The sequence below is a fragment of the Filicampus tigris genome, chromosome 13 (assembly GCF_054856515.1).
Source record: "Filicampus tigris isolate MCC_2025a chromosome 13, RoL_Ftig_1.0, whole genome shotgun sequence".
NCBI lineage: Eukaryota > Metazoa > Chordata > Actinopteri > Syngnathiformes > Syngnathidae > Filicampus > Filicampus tigris.
The window spans coordinates 9,821,172-9,844,466 of record NC_141229.1 but is presented as its reverse complement, the minus strand read 5'-3'; the positions used below and the strand labels follow the sequence as shown (position 1 = coordinate 9,844,466).

General features: G+C 40.9%; 4 protein-coding genes across 5 annotated transcripts in view; 2 read left to right on the top strand and 2 right to left on the bottom strand.

Annotated features, from left to right (window-relative positions):
* The window catches only part of LOC147137520 (formin-like), a 57,130-nt gene extending 54,167 nt beyond the window's left edge, over positions 1–2,963 (top strand). For both annotated transcript variants that reach the window (XM_086048837.1, XM_086048838.1), the window contains 2 exons: positions 1,534–1,615; positions 1,703–2,963. In XM_086048837.1, coding sequence (XP_085904963.1) covers positions 1,534–1,615; positions 1,703–1,747 — 127 coding nt within the window. In that variant the 3' untranslated portion in view covers positions 1,748–2,963. The remainder of the gene's footprint in view (positions 1–1,533; positions 1,616–1,702) is intronic.
* A 714-nt stretch (positions 2,964–3,677) lies between these two features.
* LOC147137519 (gremlin-1-like) lies at positions 3,678–6,368 on the bottom strand. Its single transcript, XM_086048839.1, has 2 exons — positions 6,135–6,368; positions 3,678–5,891 (listed from the first exon to the last, which is right to left on the bottom strand). The coding sequence occupies exon 2, from the start codon at positions 5,888–5,890 to the stop codon at positions 5,342–5,344; it is 549 nt and encodes a 182-aa protein (XP_085904965.1). The 5' UTR covers position 5,891; positions 6,135–6,368; the 3' UTR covers positions 3,678–5,341.
* A 1,222-nt stretch (positions 6,369–7,590) lies between these two features.
* On the bottom strand, positions 7,591–17,705 carry LOC147137518 (rho GTPase-activating protein 11A-like). The gene is made up of 11 exons (XM_086049840.1): positions 16,083–17,705; positions 15,192–15,259; positions 14,429–14,525; positions 14,084–14,340; positions 13,512–13,675; positions 13,283–13,423; positions 11,961–12,134; positions 11,751–11,880; positions 10,336–10,444; positions 9,623–9,737; positions 7,591–9,528 (listed from the first exon to the last, which is right to left on the bottom strand). The coding sequence occupies exons 1-11, from the start codon at positions 16,209–16,211 to the stop codon at positions 8,132–8,134; spliced, it is 2,781 nt and encodes a 926-aa protein (XP_085905966.1). The 5' UTR covers positions 16,212–17,705; the 3' UTR covers positions 7,591–8,131.
* Positions 17,228–23,112, top strand: LOC147137517 (serine protease HTRA2, mitochondrial-like). The gene is made up of 8 exons (XM_086049843.1): positions 17,228–17,838; positions 18,995–19,199; positions 20,815–21,009; positions 21,095–21,127; positions 21,601–21,709; positions 21,839–21,908; positions 22,010–22,105; positions 22,813–23,112. The coding sequence occupies exons 1-8, from the start codon at positions 17,396–17,398 to the stop codon at positions 22,976–22,978; spliced, it is 1,317 nt and encodes a 438-aa protein (XP_085905969.1). The 5' UTR covers positions 17,228–17,395; the 3' UTR covers positions 22,979–23,112.
* Positions 23,113–23,295: the final 183 nt, after the last annotated feature.

The window sequence follows — 23,295 nt, the reverse complement described above, 5'->3', positions numbered from 1 at the left end:
GTCAGTTGCAGTTTCGAATCCTGCTATATCAAATTGAGAGTTTGAAATCATTGTGCATGTGTGTGGATCAGTGTAATATGCATCATTCATGTACAAAGGGAAAACATACATTTACAATACAAATATACTCTGGAACCTGCAAAGTCAAGCACGCCAAAAGTGCTATCAAAACTTTCCGTAAAAAATCAATTAAAATGTGCCTCAAAGGTCAAACAAAACCTTGGTCCTGCTTGATGTCATGCAAAATGTCAGCAAATCTCGTCCGCCGTAAGATCAGTAAGCATCTAAAGGATGAAATCCACACGCTTCTTTGATTTGTTTTTATTTTTTGCTACCACAACCAGTTCATGTGGCATCGGAAAAGTTCTGAGCACCAAGTACAACGTATTTACAAAATCGTGTTCTTATGCTGCCTGCTGATTTATTAATTTCAGCAGTTCCTATTAAACCACGAGGTGCCTACTTTATATACTCACTTTATTTTACCATCTTTACTTTTAATTACAGTTAAAGTCACCTTACACTTGTTTGACAGATGCTACTAATGTTGTCCCAATCAGATCACAAGATCAGAAATCATGCCGATCACATGATTTTGAGCTTGTAAATAAACTCCAAGGTACAATTTTTCCTACCAGTATTTTAAGAGAGATAGTAACAGAGACGGCTTCAGGCAACAGTTTGTGCGTTTGCAGGCAGCCATGGTGCTTTGCGTAGTGGGCGGCGCCTCCCAAAAAGCATCACTCCACAGAGGGCGGGAGAAAGAATTGTCACATGCTTTTGCGCTCGTTACAATGTCAGACAGGTTCTATTTAAGTGATTTTCTGATTGAACAGGTCTGGAGGTAATTAGGCTTGCGTAGGTTGGCAGGGACGTGCTGGGCTTTGGTTGCCTGGACACATGCCCGTTTTCCCCTGATAACCCCCCCCCCCCCCTAAAAAAATACATGTATTTTTGGGGGGTTATTTGGCATGTGCTTGTTTGTGAAAGTCAGTCTGTGCCATTATAACCGTTATAGTCAACCCCCGTATACTTGCAGTTAAGCACCAACAGATTTTCATATTGAGGGATTTTTTTTTTAATATATATTTTTTTTGAGGTGGAGTCCGTTTTTTTCTCTATTTCACCACTGTTTCATGAAAGTGTACAATGAAAGATAATCCGCCTTTATTTTTTTTTTTAAACTTTGGGGCTTTAAAAAAAAAAAAAAAAAATCAATCACATTTTGACTGTTTGGCCAGCATGGTCCCTACCCCCATAGAATAGTGGGGGTCCACTGTACAATGTTATGTAATTCAGCCGCATTGTCCAGTTATCGGATCAGACTCAGTATCTGCAGATACTCAAAATCAAATGCCTTGACTACAATCCATGTTTACTTGTGTTATCTTTGTCTGATATTTACATTTGTTTGATGCTCTTAAAGTGGGAAAACTATGCAAAAAAAAAAAAAAAAGAATTTGAGGAGAGGGTAAATATTGTTTCGCAGCACTGTAAATGACTATAATTAATGGTTTGAATGTTTTCATCAAGGTTGAAAGAAGCTCAAGAAAACATCAAAAAGATCACGGATGAGAAGAGAGTAGAAACTAAGAAGATCAACGCCAACAGTCTGGTAAGCCTTCCATTCATGTTTTGTGTGTCCGCATCCGGAACTTGAGTGTGTATTTGCGATCCAAAAGTATGTGTCTGTGCTTCACAGAAAGAGAGGCTGCGGCAAAAGGAGTCGAGTGTGTCGTCCAGTTGAGTGACCAGAACCTGAACAGCGCGGCGCTACCTTTTTGTGTACAAAAAGAATCTACTGCAAGCTTGCATGGCTGACACAAGCCCAAGTGATGAGAGCCCAAAAGGCCAAAGGTGGATCTCATTCATCCAGCATGGTGTGACCTCTTAGTGGCCAGCTTGTGAAAGGTCTTAAAGGGTCAGTTCATGGTTCTGCTGACACATCCATCAGGTTCCTCCGGGAGAATGAATTCCGTTCCTCATCTGCGCTGACAATCACTTAAAAGTTTGATTGTGCGTTCTAGCTGCCGTTTGAAATGATGCCCGACACTTCTCTTGTGCCGAGCTGCATTTCATTCACTCGTTTTGAAGTCAATATGTTGTAGCGGGGGGCTTTGCAATTGAGGCAATATGAGGAACAAGAGCTTTCCTTTCTTTTACACTCCGAAGTACGTGCTTGCTTCTTGATGACAAGAGCGCAATCCTCGCAGTAAGCCTGGCCCCTCTTGTCCGTTTCGCACATATGCATACACATATTAGATATCCCCGTTCATGCACTCACCTATTAAATGTACTTTCAAAGCTGCTAGTCCCTCACTCACACAGAGTGTGACACTTTCAAGCATTTCTCTGCTTGAAATAGCTAAGTTACCCCCCAGTGTAGTAGTTAGTTGCATAGCGATGCCTCTGTTGCTGTCCAAGGTTGGAAATGTCTGTGTGTAGTTTTAGACTCTTTGATAATGTAGCTACGTTTTATGTGTCAAAGTAGATACGCTCCCCGTTCAAGAAAAAAGTCTATTTATGTAAGAAAGGATTTATTTTCATGTACAGAGACATTAACACTTGTTCCATTGGAGGGTGTAGTTTTATGATGTAGGATTTAATTGAGTGAGAAGCTGGATAAGAGTATATTTTAGCATGCCTGTAAAGTGGGAGCTTTTTTGATGTAGGGTTCGGAATATTTAAGGCCAAAGCCATGATCGTCATAATACCTCAGAGAGACCTTTATTATTAGAGTACGTATAAAGATGCATGTCCAGTGACCTTTTTAGCCTCCACCTGTGCCATTTATTTTGTATGGAAATCAAAATATCGCAAAACTGGAGCAACACAAGAAGGTGAGCTGCTTGTTGGGGCTTCTACTGTTCGCTTAACAGTGAATGGAATCCCCTCCACAGCTCTAATTTTATGGAATTGTTTTAAATTTCAAGAATAAATTCCTGGATGCTGATACAACAGAAGCACTCTCTTGATTTACTGCTGCCAATATTAGTGTGGATTTAAAAAGCTACCAAGAACTTGATATTAATGTGAGAAACCTGTTGTGATGAAGAATTCAGATGTTTAATAACTGAATAAGAATGAGGTCACCTAATCTGCCTTCATTTTTTTAAAACATGAACATTTCTTGGAAGGTTCTTAAAATAAGCGATTAGTGTTGTAAACATGTGGAACTTGTTAGGCTATTGGAAGTTGCTTTAAGACAGCTTTGTTTTTAGGAATGTGCAGCTATCAAAATGGAAAATGTTACTTGGTTTGCTGCGCCATTAATATATTTGCTAGACGACTCGGTTTCACTACTTTACATCATAGGAAGTCTATTGTAAAGTCACTGTGGAAAAACATTCAGTGTGTTTTTTTTTAATCATGTGGCAGTCAAATGACCACATGAATTATTTGAAGCATTTTTTAACCACTCTAAACACACCAAGTTAAATGTGCCTTTCCGTTGCGCTTGATTGTCGCTGAGGAATTCATATTTTAATATAGTTTGGCTCAACTCATTTAGGTCCATGGTGTTCATTTTTAAAAAGACAATTATAAAATCACTATTGAATGTGACTATTCCATTGCGTCTTATGAAAATGATTTGCAATTTTAATGTGGAAATCATTCAATATTTTTTGTTTAAAACAATGTGTTAAGATCCAAGTAACATGCACAACATTCCAGAATCCATTTATTTTCTATTTTTAGGGATAACTTAATGAGTACACCAAACATCCTTTACATGTAACATCTACATTTTTCATCTTCATGTGGTACAAACCACCACTGTACATTTGTCTTCTAGGCATCCAGCTAACCAAAACTCAGCATTTTCACATTAAGGTCAACGTAAAACCATTCTTGAAATATCAAAATTAAAAAAAAAAAAAAAATCACATTTTCCATTTACAAAAGTTGCTGATCATTCTCCCAATTCCACATGGTGGAAACATAAAAAAATGAACTTAATGTCTGAGTGATATCTTAAATAAGCCAAGGTGAGGAAGGTGTGCATAAAACGTGCGCATTACCGTGCAGCGAAGTGCCTCCATTCCAGACGTATTAATACTTTAAAGATCAAAATATCCTTTACAGTTTCACAATATGTCCACAAGTTTTGTGCAACAGGTTGAATGAGGAACACTGGATGCAACGTTCTCCAAACAGGAGATAAAAGCATGACTTCTTGCTTTCTCCGCTTGCCACTCAAAAAGAAAGTACAACAATATGAAGAAATGTGAGGTGCCTTAAAGGCTTAAAATAGACTTTACCTCTCACACACCAACATCTCTCACTCTCACCCCCCAAAAAATATCATGCGTGCCCAAAAAAAGAATGACTTGCACTCACCCGAAAACCTCACGCTCTCAAAAACACAAACCATAAAAACTGGAAATCGCCCAAAAAAATAACACACACAAAAGGAACTCACACACTCATGCATCACATCAATCATAAGATCATTTGTCATAAAAACCTCTCACATCCCCCAAAAAATAATCATACTCAGCAAAAACACTAACACTCACCAAAAAAAACCTCTCACAGAAACAAAAAACAAATTCACCCCCCAAAAAACTCACACATAAGCTCTCAAACTCACAAAAAGAAATTCCCCCCTAACCCTCACACTAAGCTCTCACACAATTGAAACCTCACATGCATGAAAAATACACAAACAGCCAAAAAACCTCAATCATCAGAAAAACCTCAGTCATGAAAAAAAAATCACTCACCAAAAACACTGACACTCTAAAAAAACATATTTCACATTCATCCCTAAAAAAAAACCTATCAAACTCACAAAAAACAATCACCACCTCACACTCAATATAGAACTCGCAAGTGCCAAAAAAACCCTTGCACTCACCAAAAAAATATTCACTTACCCCCCCAAAAAAATCACTCACCAAAAACAATTAACTCACACTCACAAATACTCAAATTCAACAAAAAAAACTTCAAACTCACCCACACCCAGAACTCACATTCACACCTCTCACTCACCCCCGAAAAAAATCACTTGCACTCAATTAAAGTGCCCAAAAACCTTAGTCACCCCACCAAAAAAACACTGACACTCACCAAACAAATCTGATACAGACACACTAAAACACACACATAATAAAACAAAACAAAAACGTATTCACACCCAAAGTTATCTTTTGACCAATTGTTTTTGTCTGTATGTTTTGTTTGTTTGTTTGTTTTTTTCTCATGCGTGTTTGAGAGCTTTTGGGTGGAAGTGAGAGGGTTTTTTTTCGGGGTGGGGGTGTTATTTTGGCCTAATACTGCACCTCATCACGCAACAGACGTCGATTATAGTTAAGCTTGATTTGAGTGTGGGCTACTAGTCCAGGTCAATCGATATACAGCGGCACTGTTTCACGCGTTGAATGCGTTTCTTCTTGGTAGGTGGCTGCAGGTCCGGACAGTTCAAAGTAAAAGTCATGGTGGTAAAGCGCTTGGGTTTGCAGAAGGAGCACGATTGGAAGGCGCCCTCCTCCCTGCGGATGTGTCTGGGGATGTAGAAGGAGTTGCACTGTCCGTAGCAGAAGCGGTTGATGATGGTGCGGCTGACGCAGCCCTCCTCGTGGATGGTCTGCTTGAGCGGCTGCGTTTTGCACCAGTCCCGTTTCAAGTACTGCCGCTCGGTCACGTGTAAAGCCTCCTGGCTGGACTCCAGAACCTCGTCGGCCGGGGAGGACGAGCCGTGCCTCTGGCGGGACCCGGAACCGGTCTGCGGGGGTCGCGGGTGACGCTCCGACTCGTTCGGGCTGTTTTTGTCGGGATGAGGAATGGCGCCCTGGGAGCCTCGGTTTCTTTTGGACGCCCCCGGAGAGGACAGCAAGCCGAGGAGGAAAAGCACGCTGCACATGATACGCGTCCACTTGGCCATCCTGAACAAGAGCGAGACAAGAATGAAACAACCACACGTACGTCGTTTGGAGTAGGGACAGAAGTACGTACAAGTGGCAAAAGTTTTTAAGCATCGTAAAAAGGCTGTTTATTTGCAAATTTACACTGATTATGTGAGCGGCAGGAGTGGTAAATTAGTTAGAATATATTAGATTAGTAGCACATTGGAAAAAAAGTATCAAATTATTTGATTGTCAAAATGTCATGATGACCAATTCACCGACCTGCGATCGTCAATGCGATGATGACCGGATCCTGTCAGTCCTCAACAGCACCTCCCGTGGGCAGGCACCCACCTTCACTGTCGACTGTACACTGTGAGGACCGTGGCAGGGTGGGAGACTAAAACCAAGTCCTCCATAGACTTGGGGGGGCCACGGGGTTTAATAGAAATTACTCCAGCGCCGTACTGTCTCCCCTTTAAATGCCTGCCAGCTGAGATTCGAACAACAGTTCCCTCAACATTATTGGCTAACAACGATTTGGAGAAAATCTAAACTTATCCGCCCCCTTAAACACTTAAATGCATCACATGGGCCAAAGAGGGCAGGACAATTGAATGTACCACAGGGACCGAGGGGCAAGTAGGAGAGGACACTTGAACGCATCGCAGAGAATAAGGAAAGGAAGACAATCACAGGGGTGGACACTGCATTGCAGAACATGAGCCAAGTAGGTAGGGCATGCAGAACAGGGACCGAACTTGGCGGAGACGTGTGTGCATCATAGGGGGCAAGTAGGTAAGACAAATAAACGCACCACAGCGTCGAAGGAAACAGGACGTCTCTATAAGTCACAAAGACCAAGCGGATGGGACACTTGATTCAACAGTCACACATACTCAACCACATCGTGCTAGGGATCAAAAAGCCTTAAGTACTTTACAAGTGTCTATTTCAGGGGTCACCAGCGTGGTGCCCATGGGCACCAGGCAGCGCCTGAAGGGCCTGTTCATAAAAAAGAGCCTACCGTTATGATTTTCTAGCAATTATGTATAAGTGAATACGTCGTTGAAAATGTTAAGTCGGAGATTTGTAGAAACAAAGTATGACAGTACATATTATTGTGAATAATTAACATGAACAGTGTCTTCACATAAACGAATATCATTATTAGAACAGTATGGTGGTCTATTTTGTAACTATAATATCCAGTACATGCAACTATTTTTTTTGTCTGAATTATATACAGCAGTGATCATTTCTTGAATACCCATGTATGGAAAATTCTACACACACATATATACATATATATATACATATATATATACATATATATACACATACATATATATATACATATACATATATATACATATACATACATACATATATACATACATATACGTACATACATATATATATGTACATACATACATATATGTATGTACATACATACATATATATGTACATACATACAAATATATATGTACATATATATATATATATATATTTTTTTTTAACTTTATAAAAAATATTGCACTGTTCATGACATTTAGTAGCCTTTTACCAGTAACATTCAATTGGCAAAACAAATTAAGTATACTGTATGTATGTATGTATGCATGCATGCATGCATGCATGTATGTATGTAATTAAGAACAGAATTTTGCAACATGCAGTTCAACAAATACATTAACATTTAAGTTTTTCTTCTTTTTTTTAATATGAAAAAAATATATAGAGGACATAAAGCAAATATTTATTTTGAAGTCAAATTTGATTTGCAGAGAAAGCAGTACAACAGTCAGAAATGGCTATGCAACGCCCTCTAGTGGCTGTTAATACATTGCCCTTTGAGTTTATTTGTCATGGGTGTTTAACCGGTTGCTGAATTTTTTGATTTCTTCAATACTATTTGGCAATTTTTTTTTTTTTAATAAAAAACTGCACGTATTACAAAAACAAGAAAACTATTTAACAGTATACATTAGCAACTGTAGAGACAAACAATAATGGCCATAGAATGCATAAATAAAAGTAAAGAGAGCTTACGATTTCCTGTCATTCCACTGTTTAAAAAAAATAAAATAAAAAATAAAAAAAAAATCACCAACATTCTGCAATCTAAAGCCTACTGGAAAATATCGTAAGGCAAAGGCACATTTTTTGAGAAGGCCATATGACAAGACAAGCAGCACCTATTGTAGCTACAAATAAATTAAATCCCACATCAATAAGGCTCAAATCGACTGTGATTTATGATGGCAAAAGAAGCATTGCTACAAATCAACAGGCTTGGTAGCTGGCAGCAGTCGCGGTTGGTTCAGAGGGTTTCTGGGTGAACCTCGGTAATGTCGCGCCTCATTCTCTGCTAGCTGCTGCAAAGCAACCTTCTGCACTGCTGCCTCACAGATGGACGAGTTCATGTTGGGCCTGCGCTGGACCGTGTTGGTCATGTCACCAAGAGCACAAGTCATGCTTTTAGCAGCCAGTGCGCTTGGCTTTCTGGGTGGGACAGGCGGCGGTTTCTTGAGTGGCTTTGCACTGTTCAACCCCAGTTGAGCCTCACCCTTGGACGGCCGAAGCTGCGGGGAAAGGCCGCTCTCCAAGCTCAGCGCTTTCACGGCTTTGATGCCTCGAGCGTCGCTAATGTCCACATTTCGAGCGGGTCTCTTGCTCTCACCCAGGAGGGAGTTGATCCTGCGAACAGCCTGACGCACGGGGGTGCGCTGGAACTTCAGCGGCGACCTGACGTGTTTGGCCTTGGCGCCTTTGGGAGACTTAATGGTGAGTTTGTTGAAATGTTGAATGTGGTCTGCTACACGGGGGTGGCGGCACTGCGGATCGTGCGGCATTTGGCGTTGAATTTGGGTGCCTGCCTCTGGGCAAGACGCATCCTCGCAATGTGCTGTAGCGCGGCCAGCTGCGCCCCACTCATCTGCCAGCTCAAGGCGCGGCGTGTAGGGAGTGGAACGCAGTGCTGGCGAGACACCCAGCCTAAAGTGTGCTGGACTCTGCACGTCCAGAGCTTCAATCAGCCTGCTACAGTGAACCTGCTCGGCTGAGTCGTCACTTCCACCCATCGCTGAGCTATTGCGGCTAACAGCAGCGGTGCAAAATGAACCCTGAGCAGCACTCACAGCTGGACTACAACTCCCAGCAGAATCTAAAACTATACTATCAATATGTAAAGGTGATACGGCTGCTATGTCAAAGGTGACGTTTAGCTGATGAGTTGGCAATTTGGTGTCCTCAGTTAGAGGCGCGACCGTGGGAGTCTTTGGCGGACGGAGCAGGATACCGTTTGACGGCTCCGTTTTCAACTCCGGTGTTAGAGCTCCCGATTCTGCAAGGGCGTTCTCCACCTTCAGCGCGGACGCTACGGTCTGGCTCGAGGCTTTGGAAATGGAGGACTTGCTCTCCAGACTCTCCGAACTTGAAGCGCAGCACAGCTTTTTGGACAAGCTGGACCCAGTCAGATGTTTGGACGCGACAATGGCCGGTTCGGACGTGAAATGGCTCTTCAGATGGACGCTCGTGGGCGTATCGGAGAAGGACCCTCCATCAGAGACCTGCGCTTCTCCGGGGGCCCGCCCTCTCCATGAGGTGCGGAGGGCACTGGGCCCACACTGGGGTGTCAGCAAGTTGTCCTCAGACTTGCTTATAAACTTTGAACCTATCAAGGTGGGACAGTAGCAGGAATTAGTCAAGCAAAAGGCCAAAGTATTAAAAGCAGCAATGCAGAGAAACAAGCATCCCCGGGTACTTACTGTTGGATTGTGCCTTTGTGGGCAGACCTGATGGATTGAACGCAGTCTCTTTGGTGAAAAAAAAACTGGTGGTGCTCTCCTGGGTGGCAAGTCGCCAACCTATGGACTCAGATCCCTACACCAGCCACCGGCATGGAATGAGAAATGAAAGATGAAATGTCAGAGAACTTTTTAGGATTAGTGTTGAAGTGTTAAATGAACCCACAGATGTTACCCAGAATGCAACATTCTTTGTTAATTAGATGGCTTTTGGGGTTAGTTCTTCAGAGGATGCGAGAAATCACTCAGAAGAAGCGAGTTATTGCCTTTGGTGGTCAGCAACTTTTATTAAGTCAAAAATTAGAATACATTTAACTCTAGAACATTTCACCCAATGTATCAAAATTATTGCACTGCAAATACAAGATTTATACATAGAATTTGTAGTGTAATAGTGCTGTGCTTAGCATAGTAAAAATGACTGGCAATTGGCCATCAAAAATATATTTTAGCTTTGTACCATAACCTACCCCGAATTTAAGTCAACAACCAGAAGAATCATGCATGCATTTATCAAGTTTAAAATTAGTACCGGCAGTAAATGTAAACTCAGTCGCCACAAACGTGCAACGGCTGACCCCGTAACTTGATTTCAAAAATAATTTCTTGCAGGAGATAAAAGATGACAATATTGTTTATTCGTTGACTTCCATCTATCAGTCAAGCGCACTTACGGCATCTTTGTGGCTCCTCCCCAAACTGAAACGCTGCCGCAGAGACTTGCGCTGTGCTTCTTTTTTGTCGACTTTGGGAGAAAAGCAGCCGGCTTTTCCAGATTCAACTCTTGAATGGGACATAGATCAGTATAATGATCAATGTAAGACAAGACCAGAGAAAAACATTTTTTCTTTTCCTGGGGTTCATTGACCAACCAGCTGCATTGGTTACAGCTGCATTCTATAATTAGATGCAACACATTTTGTTTATTAAGGATACTCATTATGATCCCTCAAGGAAAAATATGAGTTGGATGTAGAATTCTGCCTTCACAAAGACATTAATATCCCAATATTTATTATTACTTACTTAAAGCGGAAGTCAACCCAAACATATGTTTTGCAAGAAAATGTTCCCAGCAGTCCCACTAGTTGAAACACGTCATTCTGATTAATTTTGCATTTGTGGAATATGAATTAAGCAGCAAAATGCACTCGTTTTTAGCCATCTCTGGGGGCGGCCATTTTGTCTTCTGTCGACTGAAAAGGACATCACAACTGCTCACAACAAACAATCACAGCTGACCTGTTTTCTGAATCTGAGCCGTGATTGGTCGTCGTGAGCAATTGTGATGTCATTTTCAGTCAACAGAAGACAAAATGGCCGCCCCCAGAGATTGCTAAAAACGAGTGGATTAACACATTCCATAAACGCAATATTTATCAGAATGTCCTGTTTCAACTAGTGGGCTTGCATAGAACATATTCTTGAAAAAAAAAATTTTTGCATCGACTTCCACTTTAAATAACTCCCTACATAGGAAGGGCAAGATACAAAAGGGAAGTTATACACTCACAAAAATAAAATAAAGTATAACACAAGTAAATGATTTGGAGTTTGAGCAAACAATTCTAGAAAAGTAGATCACAAAAGTCAAACGAAACCACTAAATATCAATTATATACACAACATACATACATTTAGTTTCCCAAACAATTGCCCATTCAATGACTTGAACAGGACATGTTCTTATGCTGCCTGCTGACAGCCACATAGAGTAATTGTAGGAAATGCCACTAGGTGACAGTATGGCTCAGCCAAACATATTGTTGACCAATACCCGTCTGCCAGGCGTCTTTAAAGAGTGTCAAGTTTCATTCTATTTTAGTGCGGTCCAGTAGGTAACTTTGCTTTATGCTTGCATGACAGTTTGGAACATTAAAATGTTACCTAACACATTGCATGTGCTTGAGTGTTTTCGGATTCATTCACTTTACATTACTTCCTGCGAGACTAGCCACAAGCATCATGGAATTAAATAAATGTCATTAAGAAGGATAGAGCCCTCATCTCATTGCTTTTGTGTGGGTCTACCTAGTCATGTGGACAACGTGTGAATAACGAGACGTGAAGGCTAGCTCGGAGTGGTTACCTGCTGACTACATGTCTGCCGCTCGGTCGTCTGCTCTTTCTCCTTGCTGAGGTGGCTAACTGCTGTTGACACTTCCCAGCAGAGAACAGAGTACTTTGGGATGAATCCAACACCCCTGACGCACTGCAAGCTTCACACAAAACACAGGCAACGTTCTTGAAACAACGCAGCAGAACGTTATGCTAGCCTTTAGAAAGAAATCCAAAATACCTGAGCCAGGGGTGGACATGCCGCTGAACAAGGAACTGGGAAGCAATTCCATCCCAAGATTCTTCTTGACAGATCTACGTTTCTTGTTTGAGAATCCAAAAGAATAACCGGAATCCAAAGGCAGCTTTCGCTTGGAGGATGGCGTCGAAATCACAGGAGTGGCAGAAGAGAAGACTGATAAAAAAAAGAACAAGGTTCATCTACTGTACCTGTACTTGAGGGGCTAAACAGAGATGAAGACAAAGCCCTTTGTTTCTCGGTTGCATGTGCATGTCACTAAATGTGGATGGTTTGCGATGGGCAGGTTGCTGCCAAGTGGTGTACCCGCATTTTGAGATTAAATGAGTGCTGTCAAGCATTTACATTTTTTTTAAACTAATTAATCGCAACATTTTCCATAATTGATTGCAATTAATTGTATTTTTCAACTACAATTTTTTACAAAGCTTGGAACCGACATTTACTTGAGTAAAATCTTGAAATTCATGTGGGAAAAAAATTAAAAGTATATTTTGATTCAAAGACCGTTCTAATAACTTTCTTTGAACGTTGAATACGATTCTTGGATTGTTGAACGATACACCAAAGATGTACAACTAATATGGTATTTGAATTTGGCTTTGCAGAGTGCGCAAATTATTTTGGATTTTTCCAATGAGCCGTTGAGCAACTTTTTAAAGTAAAACTACGTAAAAGTCCATCTTGGCGACAGTGACTCTTTAACTTTGGCTGCAAAGTGAGCAGAGGTCAGCTGCCACAGGAATCAAACAAACCGGAGTTAATTGACTTTTTTAATGCATTATAAAATTTAAATTAATCTCCACAGTTAATGCTTTACCTTTGACAGCCCTAGATTAAATCAATTAAATTTCTTACATCAAACTCAAGGTTCACAAAGGAGGCACAGTTACATTTTTTTTTTTTTTAAATATATCAAGAACTACAAACTACCCGCTGGACTATAATAGCGCAACGTTTTCTAAAAGATTTATTGTATGCAACCCTAATTTTCTCAATGTAGCTTTCTTAAAACATGACCAAATATTAGAAGAATACTGTTGTGCACAAAAACCTTCAAATAACTCAATCTCAGAACATAATTGAACACCACTGGATGCATAGATTGTGGAATCGTTGCCAATATACACCAAGTCTTACAAGTAAGAGGAAGCCCAGGATCTACTAATTCCTTCAGTAAACACAATGATTCCTAATTAATAATCTGCTTTACTACACAATTTACCCAACGCATATGGAATCAAATGTGCTTAACTCATTATTATGCGCACCCCTACACTCAAACCCTGACAATCCCATTTTACCTCCAAGACTGTGTCTGTGTCTCCTCCTCATCCCTGAGTTTTGGTCTAGCTCCTGAAGCTCATTGAACACAGGGGACAGAATTGCTGGCTCACAATGCATCATTTCTGAAACCTTCTCTTCAAGGAACGTTGGCAGCACGCCTGTAACGCACAGACAAAGGAAAGAGTTTGAGTGTGAAGGCAGACTGAGGCTGAGAACAGCAGCAGTTGAGGTTGTGTGAAGCGCTACCAAAGTTGTGAGCGTGCTCTATGAAGCAGTGAACAACGGCCGTCTGCAATCGGATGCGTTTTTCTGTGTGGGCGTTCATCTTCTCTGTACCTTCTCCACAGTGGAGGAGATTGGGAGCCAAGATTACAGACAGGTTCGCACTGTCCATCTTATTCTCTGCACTCCTGGAATCAAACAAAATCAGAAGGGATTAATACAATCGGAGGGGGTAAGGAAAAAAAAAAACGTTGACTTGTTTATTCACAGCGTTTAGTTAGGTTAGTTAAACAGAGTTTATGTGACCAGTCGGGCGTTTAATGACGAAAGCTCACAATTATGCGGTATATCCATTCTGGGCATTTATGATGCTCTCACTGATATCTGATACGCATCAGATTTGTATACACATTTGGAATAGGCTTGAATCTGATCTGAACGTACCAGATTTCATGCAGTTTTTGGTATTTAAGTTGCCACGACGCATATGTGAATTGTGCCATTTGTGTCACTTGAACTGTGCCATTTGTGTCACTTCAGCTTTGGTCAAACGCCGTATCACATCAATGTCAAACGAACCAAGAAAACGCAAGCACCTCTTGGAGACATTTTGGAGGAAGTCAAAGAAGTGGCGCAATACACCGAGGCTCCTGTCGGGCAGGACGCAAGACAGCAGCATAGTGGCAGAGGTGCGGTCTTCCTTGGTGGGGAGCTGCTGGGCCTTGAGGAAGGCCTCCTGCAGCTCGGTGGGCAGCACAGGTTCTGGCAGCTCCCTAAAGAACTGCTTCACCAGGCCGGCCACATCGCAGGGAAGCGCGGTAGACAGGCACTCCTCACCCGAATCCACTTTAGTCTGGAAACATTCAACAAAACGATGTTGTCTGAAAGCCCTTTCGTGGCGCCAAGGTCAAACAGTGAGAGCAAGGTCACCAATCACTCACCCGAAGCGCTTTCAGGCGAACAACAGAGCCCGATTTTCTGAACAGGCCCTCTGTGTCGACATGCGCCTGCAATTTCATACACGCGTCCACCAGAAAGCTGGCAGAGAACAGATACGGTATGTTAGCGCAATTCTAACATGGGTTAACATGCCAAGTTGCCAGCATTCAAGACAGTAGAGCAGACAAAATTACCACCAATTTCTTCAGCAGAGATGCAAGCAAAACGTCATCACAATGCGACTTCTAGTATTCCCTCAAGTAAGTGCATTGCATTTGTTATGCATGCTGTAATCAATGATCCAGCAAATTTGTGATTTGGTGATTTGACAATGAGGAGGGCTTTCTTGCTAGTAGTTGATGCTACACTGTAGCCGTTTGACACATTGGTGAATCATTGTTTGTGTCAGAAAGACAGAAAGGTCTATGGTTCAGAATGATCTGTCACTGTGTTAATTCCATTTTATGTATAGTGGCAGTGATACTTGGTATCGGAGCTGGGCATGCCATGGTACCCTTCCGTGGTGTCATCACTTAAACACCCAACAAAGCCAAAGAAAAAGCAAAACAATCCTACTGAGTTAATCCTTTATTTGCTCAGTGCTCACCGAATTGAAGTCTCAGACATCAAGCATGACGATGTCTGTTTTGACACATGAGGCATATTTTTTTCCAGAACATTTTCATTGAACTTCAAATTGTACATCTCTCGGGGGCTTCAACTTTGGAGGTTCCACTGTACATTTGAAGGAGCAAAAGAACTTACCGTGGCACACTTCCACGTGCCATGTCATAATACGGTAACATCTCCAATGGTACTCCAAAGACCTTTGTCTGGGGGCAACAATTACAAAAAGAGAGTGGGGTTAAAATTAGAGCAAACCTTATTGCATCGTCATGTATACTCAACAGCCGTTATACTAAGTACTGCAGCTAAATCTAATATGATCCAATACAAGAGCAGTATCAAACATGTGAGTTTTACACTTGAGTGACATTGTCACAGCTGTATTAATGTAAGTTTTTTTTTATTATTATTGAGGTTATACTTTACTGTGCTACGTTCTGATAAAAGATGATTCTCGTGTATTTTCGGAGATTTCATATCTCCATCTTCTTGTATTAGAATCTTGTCTAGGTCCCCAACAATGAGCATTCTTTACTTTAGTGCAGATCTTTTCCACACGGTTCTTTTGAGCTTATCCAAATGGGGAAGTAAAACGTCATTTGAAACAGCACCAAGTCTCGGGATCACAAATCTTGCGACCCCAAGCCAATTTGGAAAAAAAAAGAACAAAGCTTGGTTTAGAATCTCTCCTCTCTGTTTTATATGTTGTTGCATTCTGCAGAACACTTTCCATTTTAGGTTTGTGAGAAAACATTAGCCTGTACTGTATGTCTTGTTTGAGCTGGCGTGTGGAGAAAAAAAGGTTTACGGTGTGTGTAAATCACAGACCAATCAAACAAAGGTTCTGACAAGTCTGAGAACAGACCTGGGGTCTCATCAGTGCTTTCGAATCTGAAAATGTATTCAACAGTCACAATACTAAAGCATGTCGCTGAACATGGGCTTACAAAGTAAGTTGAAGTAAAAAAAAATAAATGAAAAAGGTCAAATAAAACACACAACAGAATGTAAATATCTTTGATAACTCACCGAGTTGGTTGTTGTTGACTTACAACTGGCTGCTTTGTTTTTGTTCCAGTTCTTTGTCTTGATCCCATACGCTGTGCGGAGATGTTGCACAGCCACTAGGCGAAGCACATTTCTTTCCTCGACCCTCATTTTTAGCCTCCTGCCCTGCTAAACTACACCCTAAAAACAACCTTCTAACAAAAGCGAGGAAACACCTTTACGTTCTGCAGCTTGTCTATATAAACAAACTGTCGGTAAGTTATCATTACGTGTACTTTACACACGTAACACAAGATGCATACAATCGCGTTTTACAACACGAAGAGCAACAATCGGGGGAAAGAAACACTGTTTCTTTGTCCCAAAATACCCTTTTTCAACTAATCGACGAGCTTTACACGAGGAGATGCCAAAGTACAAGTGGCTAGCAATGCAGTCACCTAGCTAACGTTAGCCAGCCGCAGAGAAAAATATTCACGACGCAAACAAAAAATATTCAGTATTATTTTTCCAATCAAAAACGGATTTAGATCTCTAAAGCAGCGACCACATTGCATCGTACCGGTTCCTTTAATTAGGCTTGCCGACTACATTGCCTCTGTGGCCATTTCTCAACTTCGGTGGAAATTATTAAACTGCCTCTATCCGACTGTTTCCGCAGTGAATTCGAACTACAGCGCTGTCCTTCTTTCTGCGCTCCGATTGGCTGGAAAAGATTTGAATGCCATTTATTGGTGCGCTTGTTTTTGTGTTAATGGGAGCCGTCATGGGCGGATACAGGAACTTTATTATGACGCCAAAAACGAACGTTGAATTATATAGTACATTCATTGATACCAGCAACTTCGGAGACTATCCTCACGCCCCCCACCCCCCCAAAAAGCACCACTACCAACATCCATTCATTATTATTCGTATGGTTATTATTTAGTTGGTAACACTGACGACGTTGCTTTGCTGGTTTTGTTGTAATGTAGATACTGGGGAAAAAATACCCCCCAAAAATGAATTAACCGTAAAATGTTGATTGTTAAGTGTATATATGACATTTTATCGTATTTGTATAATGTAGCACTTTGTGAGTCCACTGTGAAAATCACAACGTTGTACTGTATACTCCAGTCCAGATAATGGCGATATTGCAATCTAAAGCCGTGTTGTCAACCGCCATTAAAAGGAAAGGAAGAAAAACAAGTGCCATACTTCCGGGTTACAGTTCTTTAGTTTGGTTGTCTCAGGGTCACTGTCAATGTAAATCTTATTGATAAATGTGGTACCATTCCATTCAATTTGATACAAACCATTCATACCTCCTCTACATAAAGTGATGCAGTATGGCAGCAACTGCGGCTGTTGTCAGTCGGCGTTTCCTCGCGGCGTTAAGGACACACACTTGGAGAACTAATGAGATAACAGGCAGTCGACTGATGTCTACGGCACAGACGTCCAACCACGGGACATCTGGCGACAACACACAACTAGACCACAGGGCTCCGGTCTGGGACAGGGAAGGGGGAGACGACCGCAACCACTCTCGCCTGCTTCAGTCGTTGTCCTTGGGCTTGGGACTGTGCGTTTCTGTCGCGCTTCTGGACAGTCGAGAGGGCGGCGGACCTGCAACTGAGCCCAAATCACGCGGGGTACTTGAATGCATCCTCACGTCAGCTGAGTGCGCTTCTCCTTTTAAACCCGACACTCCTCGGTATAAATACAACTTTATAGCGGATGTCGTGGAAAAGTCCACTCCGGCTGTCGTCTACATCGAAATCGTGGGAAGGTGAGTTGGGATAACTGGTGGGCGCTAATATTGATATATTAACAAAGATATATTTGTAGTAAAAAATACCAACTCTTGTGGTACACTGCGTTAAACTGAGTTTAAATTAATCATCACATGTTGTCTAAACACCAAGTGGAAAATTTACTGTCAATTATGTCAAATACAATTGTTGTACTGTGATAAGTGCCAACATCTCAATATGCTGCAACAATGTTTTGAGGTTACAAATGGCGTGCAGTGAAATATCACAGTTGCATAAAAATAAATCATGCACAAAAAGGCCCCTTCAGTAACCGCCATATTACTTGTTTTCATTAGATTACAGCACGTTTAACAAGTTTAAAAAATATGTAATAAATAACCTATACTGTATACTTCACCTCAAAATGTAATACTGTATTGCCAATTCAGCATAGAGCTCTTTAAAAATTGATGTTAAAGTAGGATTTGAATAATTAAGACTTCTTGTAATGTGTACTAATGTGGCTGCAAATTCAAATAATGGTTATTTTAATAATCGAGTAATCTCGATTATTTTGTTGATCAATCGGATTAAAAAAAACATGTTTTTTATTTCCAACTCTTTATTAAAAAACATGACATTATTTTAGATTGAGATAAATTAATTAACATTCAGTGGCTGGTTTGTTCCGTTACATGTCAGAAATTCAACAAAAATGCAGATAATTGTTTTCCAACGTAACAACAAATGTTTTATTTTGATTCAGCACAAAGATCATCAGTCTGCTATCACGGAGGACAAAATACATCCGAGAATATTTATTGTTGAGAAGCTGAAATTTCAAGCATTTGTACTATTTTAAGTGAAAAAAGGTATCTAAACAATTAATAGATTATTAAAAACAAGATTAATTTAATAATCAACTATTTGTTGATTAATCGTTGCATCTTTTAATGTATACATTTTTTTATGCATGCAGTTTTAAACTCTTTTTAAGATCAAGATGCGTAACACACACTCACACAACTTTTTAGGCAGGTACTGTTGGAGCAAGGAATTTAGTTCAAGTGTCAAAGCATTACATTGAAAATGTTCTCTTTGCTGTATTCATCATGTGTAGTCACTGAGTTTTGTCTGTGAATCTTCGATAAAAAAAATTATACTTTCTTTTCCCCCCCTTTTTTTTAATAGACACCCATTTTCCGGGAGGGAAGTGGCAGTATCCAATGGCTCTGGTTTTATTATCAACAGTGATGGCCTTATCGTGACCAATGCTCACGTGGTGGCCAACAAGCGAGGGGTCCGTGTCAAGCTCACTAATGGAGATATGTACGATGCCAGTGTGCAAGATGTCGATCCGGTGGCGGACATCGCCACCATCAAAATCTCTGCAAAGGTGAGCAAAGGGAGGCCGAATTTGTCATGGAAAGTAAAAATTGGCGCTCGACACTGAAAAGTTCTTGTGCTCCCAACGTGCCACGTTTATATGGTTTTGAATATTCAGGTATAGTCTTGATCATTTATTTTTTTTATTGCATTGAAACTGGAATTGTAGGCAGTTGGTTTATGACGTTGTCATCTGTCATTTACAATCTGTATGTCATTCTTTCTTTTCAGTTTTAATTAGTAATTAAAAACAAAAAGTCACTGATTATTTTATTTGATTTTTAATGTAACACAAAAAAAAGCCAGATTTTTCATATTTCTAGTTTACGGGACTGGATTTCTTTTAAATGTTGTATTTGTTGAAAAATTTTGTTATTTTTTTAGCGACAAGACTGAACTGGACAACTGTGAAAAAAACAGTCGACGACTCACACTCGCACACATACCAGCTTCCTACAACGAAAAAAACTGTGACCCCTTAGTGTTATGGGGAAGCCTTATTTTGAGGTGCCACATTTCTATTTTGTTGAGTCACAATTAACATGGTGCGATTGTCAAGGAAAAAGCCTATTGCAGAGATTACGCTCGCTATATTTTATTGTAAAATTACAAAGAGGAAATGGGTGAGAAGAAAGGAGAAATGTGGATAATATGAGAGGTTGGCAATAATATCTCCGTTCTTCAACTGTATTTGTGTATTTTAGCATAAGAGACTCTCCACGCTTTGCTTAGTAGCCACAGATACAAAACACATGTTAAGAGTCACTGGCACAAAGATGGACATTCATTGCGATGCTGTTCACAGGCTGTTCAAATTTTTGAAAGGCAGCAAAACTACCGGTAGTTGCAGACAATCCGCCACTCAAGACAACTAGTTGCATTGATTACCAATTGTAAAGGGAAAAAGAATGATACACAGATTGCTAACATAATAGTAAAGTAATATGAAAATGTATGTCATAAACTGAGTATAGCATTGGGTCGTTTTGCACATTGTGTTACTCTATTTCTCCACAAGGAGGCATGTTTGAGCTTTAAAAGTTCCATGTACTGTACACTGTATTGATTACGTAATGAAACTGCAGGACCTAAAACAGTCAAGACGTAATTGAAGTGCAGACTTTCAGCTCTTAAGTAGTTTCACAAAAGATAGTTGTTGTTTTTTTAGGACTTTAAAAGTTCCATGTACTGTACACTGTATTGATTACGTAATGAAACTGCAGGACCTAAAACAGTCAAGACGTAATTGAAGTGCAGACTTTCAGCTCTTAAGTAGTTTCACAAAAGATAGTTGTTGTTTTTTTAGGACTTTTCAGCTATTTTATTTCGGGGTTCAAAATGACCAATTATTATGTTGTGTCTTTTTTGTACTTTTATTTTTAAAGTGCCTATCTATATATGGGGACTGGTGCCAATAAAATTAAGAGAGTCTAATGTGGTTGTGACATCACATAAATGTGACTTCCATACATACTGCAGCATCTCTCTCGCTCTCTCTCTCCATTTTTGTGTAACACTCTTTTCTCACAGCATATTCTCACTTAACATATTCTCACCTTAGGGTGTCCATCTAACCGTACGCGTTTCAGTATCTTAACCTGTCCCCTCCTCGCCCTGACCCGCAGAATCCCCTACCCACACTCGCACTCGGCCGTTCGTCTGATGTCCGTCAAGGAGAGTTTGTGGTGGCCATGGGAAGCCCGTTTGCGTTACGGAACACAATCACATCAGGAATCATCAGCTCAGTGCAGAGGGGCAGTAAGGAGCTTGGCCTGTCGAACTCTAACATGGAGTACATCCAGACAGATGCGGCGATCGATGTAAGTGCAAGCTGCAGTGATGACGCGTACGGTATATCTGCTTGTTACTACCATTGTGTCTAAAGACATTTTTTTGGTTTTGCAGTTTGGCAATTCTGGAGGTCCTCTCATCAACCTGGTGAGTTGGTGCTGCTATCTAAATCAGGGGTGGGCAAAGTATGATTCACATTCTGGTAAGGATGTTCGGTACTACTTTTTCTCCAGACCGATACAACCACGAGTATTCGTTGTTTGAGTAGTCACCGATACAGAGTACTCATACCGCTAGTACTTTTGATTTGTACAATTTCATTTAACGCATCGAGACGCAGATAATGATTCGCCCTGTGCGTCAAGCTGCCACATTATAGCGCCAACTACTGTCGAGGGGCATTTGCTCTGATTTTTTGGGACCTGGTTTTGGCATTGGTGCCTGATATCGGCAGCATCCATAAATACACGATATTTAAAATAAGGCTGGTTTCCAATACCCGGTGTCGTTACACACCCATCCCTACATACATGAATCCAGTCAAGCAGAAATGAGTTGAAATTATTTTTACAACATGATTGTCACCTGAATGAATCGCTTTAATACGCATATTTCCGCAGGATGGTGAGGTCATCGGGATAAACACCATGAAAGTCACTCCAGGCATCTCCTTCGCTATACCGTCCGATCGTCTGAGACTTTTCCTCGATCAAGCTGCCAAAAAAAAAAGTATAAACATATTTTTCTTTCCTCATAAACATATTATTTTTTCCTCGTGCCTTCTTTACCGAAAGTGAAAAGACTTCATTGAAAAGGCTGTAACACTGACACACCCTGTTGTTTCAATTTTAATGGTAGGTTCCTGGTTTGGCGAGTCCAAAACAAAGCGGCGGTACATTGGCGTCATGATGCTAACACTGACGCCGAGGTCAGCTTCTTAAATGCAAGGGCAAAAAAATAAGAATTCCAAGCCAGTTTAACTGTCATTTAAAACGTTTTTTCTGTTGTTGTTCTATCCTGGTGCCTTAGCATCATTGCAGAGCTGAAGCTTAGAGATGCATCTTTCCCGGAAGTGACGCATGGAATTCTGATCCACAGAGTGATCATGGGCTCCCCGGCATACAGGTAAACAGACCGAGTAACACAAGATCACAATCCTTTTCACAATCCGTTCTGTACCTTTGGGCCTTCAGTGGGCACTTACCCAAACCACCTCTTAGTACCACAGTTCAGAAAATAAATGAAAATACATCTTACTCAGCAGATATGCTGATTGTGTTAATGTGTGAGGATAGCTACAGCCATGTTTTGCTAGTCAAAGTTGGCTGTTCACAAGTTTTGACCGACCATCCAATGAGAGGGCGGAAATGTTGACATTAGCAAAGGCCAGCGCTCTAGCTCTGAGGATGAATTTTGACTGGTAGTAGTGTATTTTATCTGTATTGCACTTTACATTCGTGGTGTCAAAGTGCTACAAGACATAATTAAGAAAGAAAGAAAAACAATTCCATTGCTCATACTGTATAGTTTGTTACATTGGCTGGCCCAGCACTGATTCTAAAGGCCCTAGGCAGATAAAGATTGACATGGCAGTACGGATGATACAATCTCATTGGGCAAAAAAAAAAAAAAAATTCCAATATCTATGTATAGGCACAGGAAGTAGTGCAGTCAAGAGAAACGCTACAAAATCAACAACATTGACTGGCAATAAGTGGATACAATTTCCTGGGGTAAATATTGGAATTGAGCTCAGCAATCATTAGCCTTGTAGGGGAAAAAAAAAAAAATCTCACCTTTTACTCCCCACTCAAACGATCATCTTTTGTCAGATCCGGCTTGCTGCCAGGGGATGTTGTGCTGGAGATCAACCGAGTGAAGGTGAACACTTCAGAGGAGCTCTACACGGCCGTGCGTAATAGTGATAAGATCACCATGGTGGTGCAGAGAGGAGAAGAGCAGCTTCAACTGCAAATGACTCCTGAATACACAGAGTGACGAGCAGCCACACCACATCTACTCCCATTTTGCTCATCTGTCAAGCAACTGAATCATCTACATGAGTACAACTGTGAAACCTGTTAGTCACCGTAGCTGCCTGGAATTAAAAGGGACACGTTATGGAAAATTGACTTTTTTGAATTACCATTATATTATTGTTTTATTTCATAGTTCTATCCAGAGCTTGGCATCAGCTATCCGTCTAATAAGTTCTGGAGCCACATGGTCCCAGTACGTCCCCCGTCGGCGACAGCCAATCGGTGTTGAGAACCATTTTTACATCACACGCAGGTGCCGCACAGACACGTCGCCAA

Coding starts and splice junctions, on each gene's coding strand:
- LOC147137519 (XM_086048839.1), bottom strand. CDS start 5,890: ATGGCCAAGTGGACGCGTATCATGTGCAGCGTGCTTTTCCTCCTCGGC.
- LOC147137518 (XM_086049840.1), bottom strand. CDS start 16,211: ATGAGGGTCGAGGAAAGAAATGTGCTTCGCCTAGTGGCTGTGCAACAT. Junction 14,341..14,428: donor TTCGCCTGAAAGCGCTTCGG/GTGAGTGATTGG, acceptor GAATGTTTCCAG/ACTAAAGTGGATTCGGGTGA. Junction 11,881..11,960: donor CATGTCCACCCCTGGCTCAG/GTATTTTGGATT, acceptor TTTTGTGTGAAG/CTTGCAGTGCGTCAGGGGTG.
- LOC147137517 (XM_086049843.1), top strand. CDS start 17,396: ATGGCAGCAACTGCGGCTGTTGTCAGTCGGCGTTTCCTCGCGGCGTTA. Junction 21,710..21,838: donor TCAAGCTGCCAAAAAAAAAA/GTATAAACATAT, acceptor TTTTAATGGTAG/GTTCCTGGTTTGGCGAGTCC. Junction 22,106..22,812: donor ATGGGCTCCCCGGCATACAG/GTAAACAGACCG, acceptor ATCTTTTGTCAG/ATCCGGCTTGCTGCCAGGGG.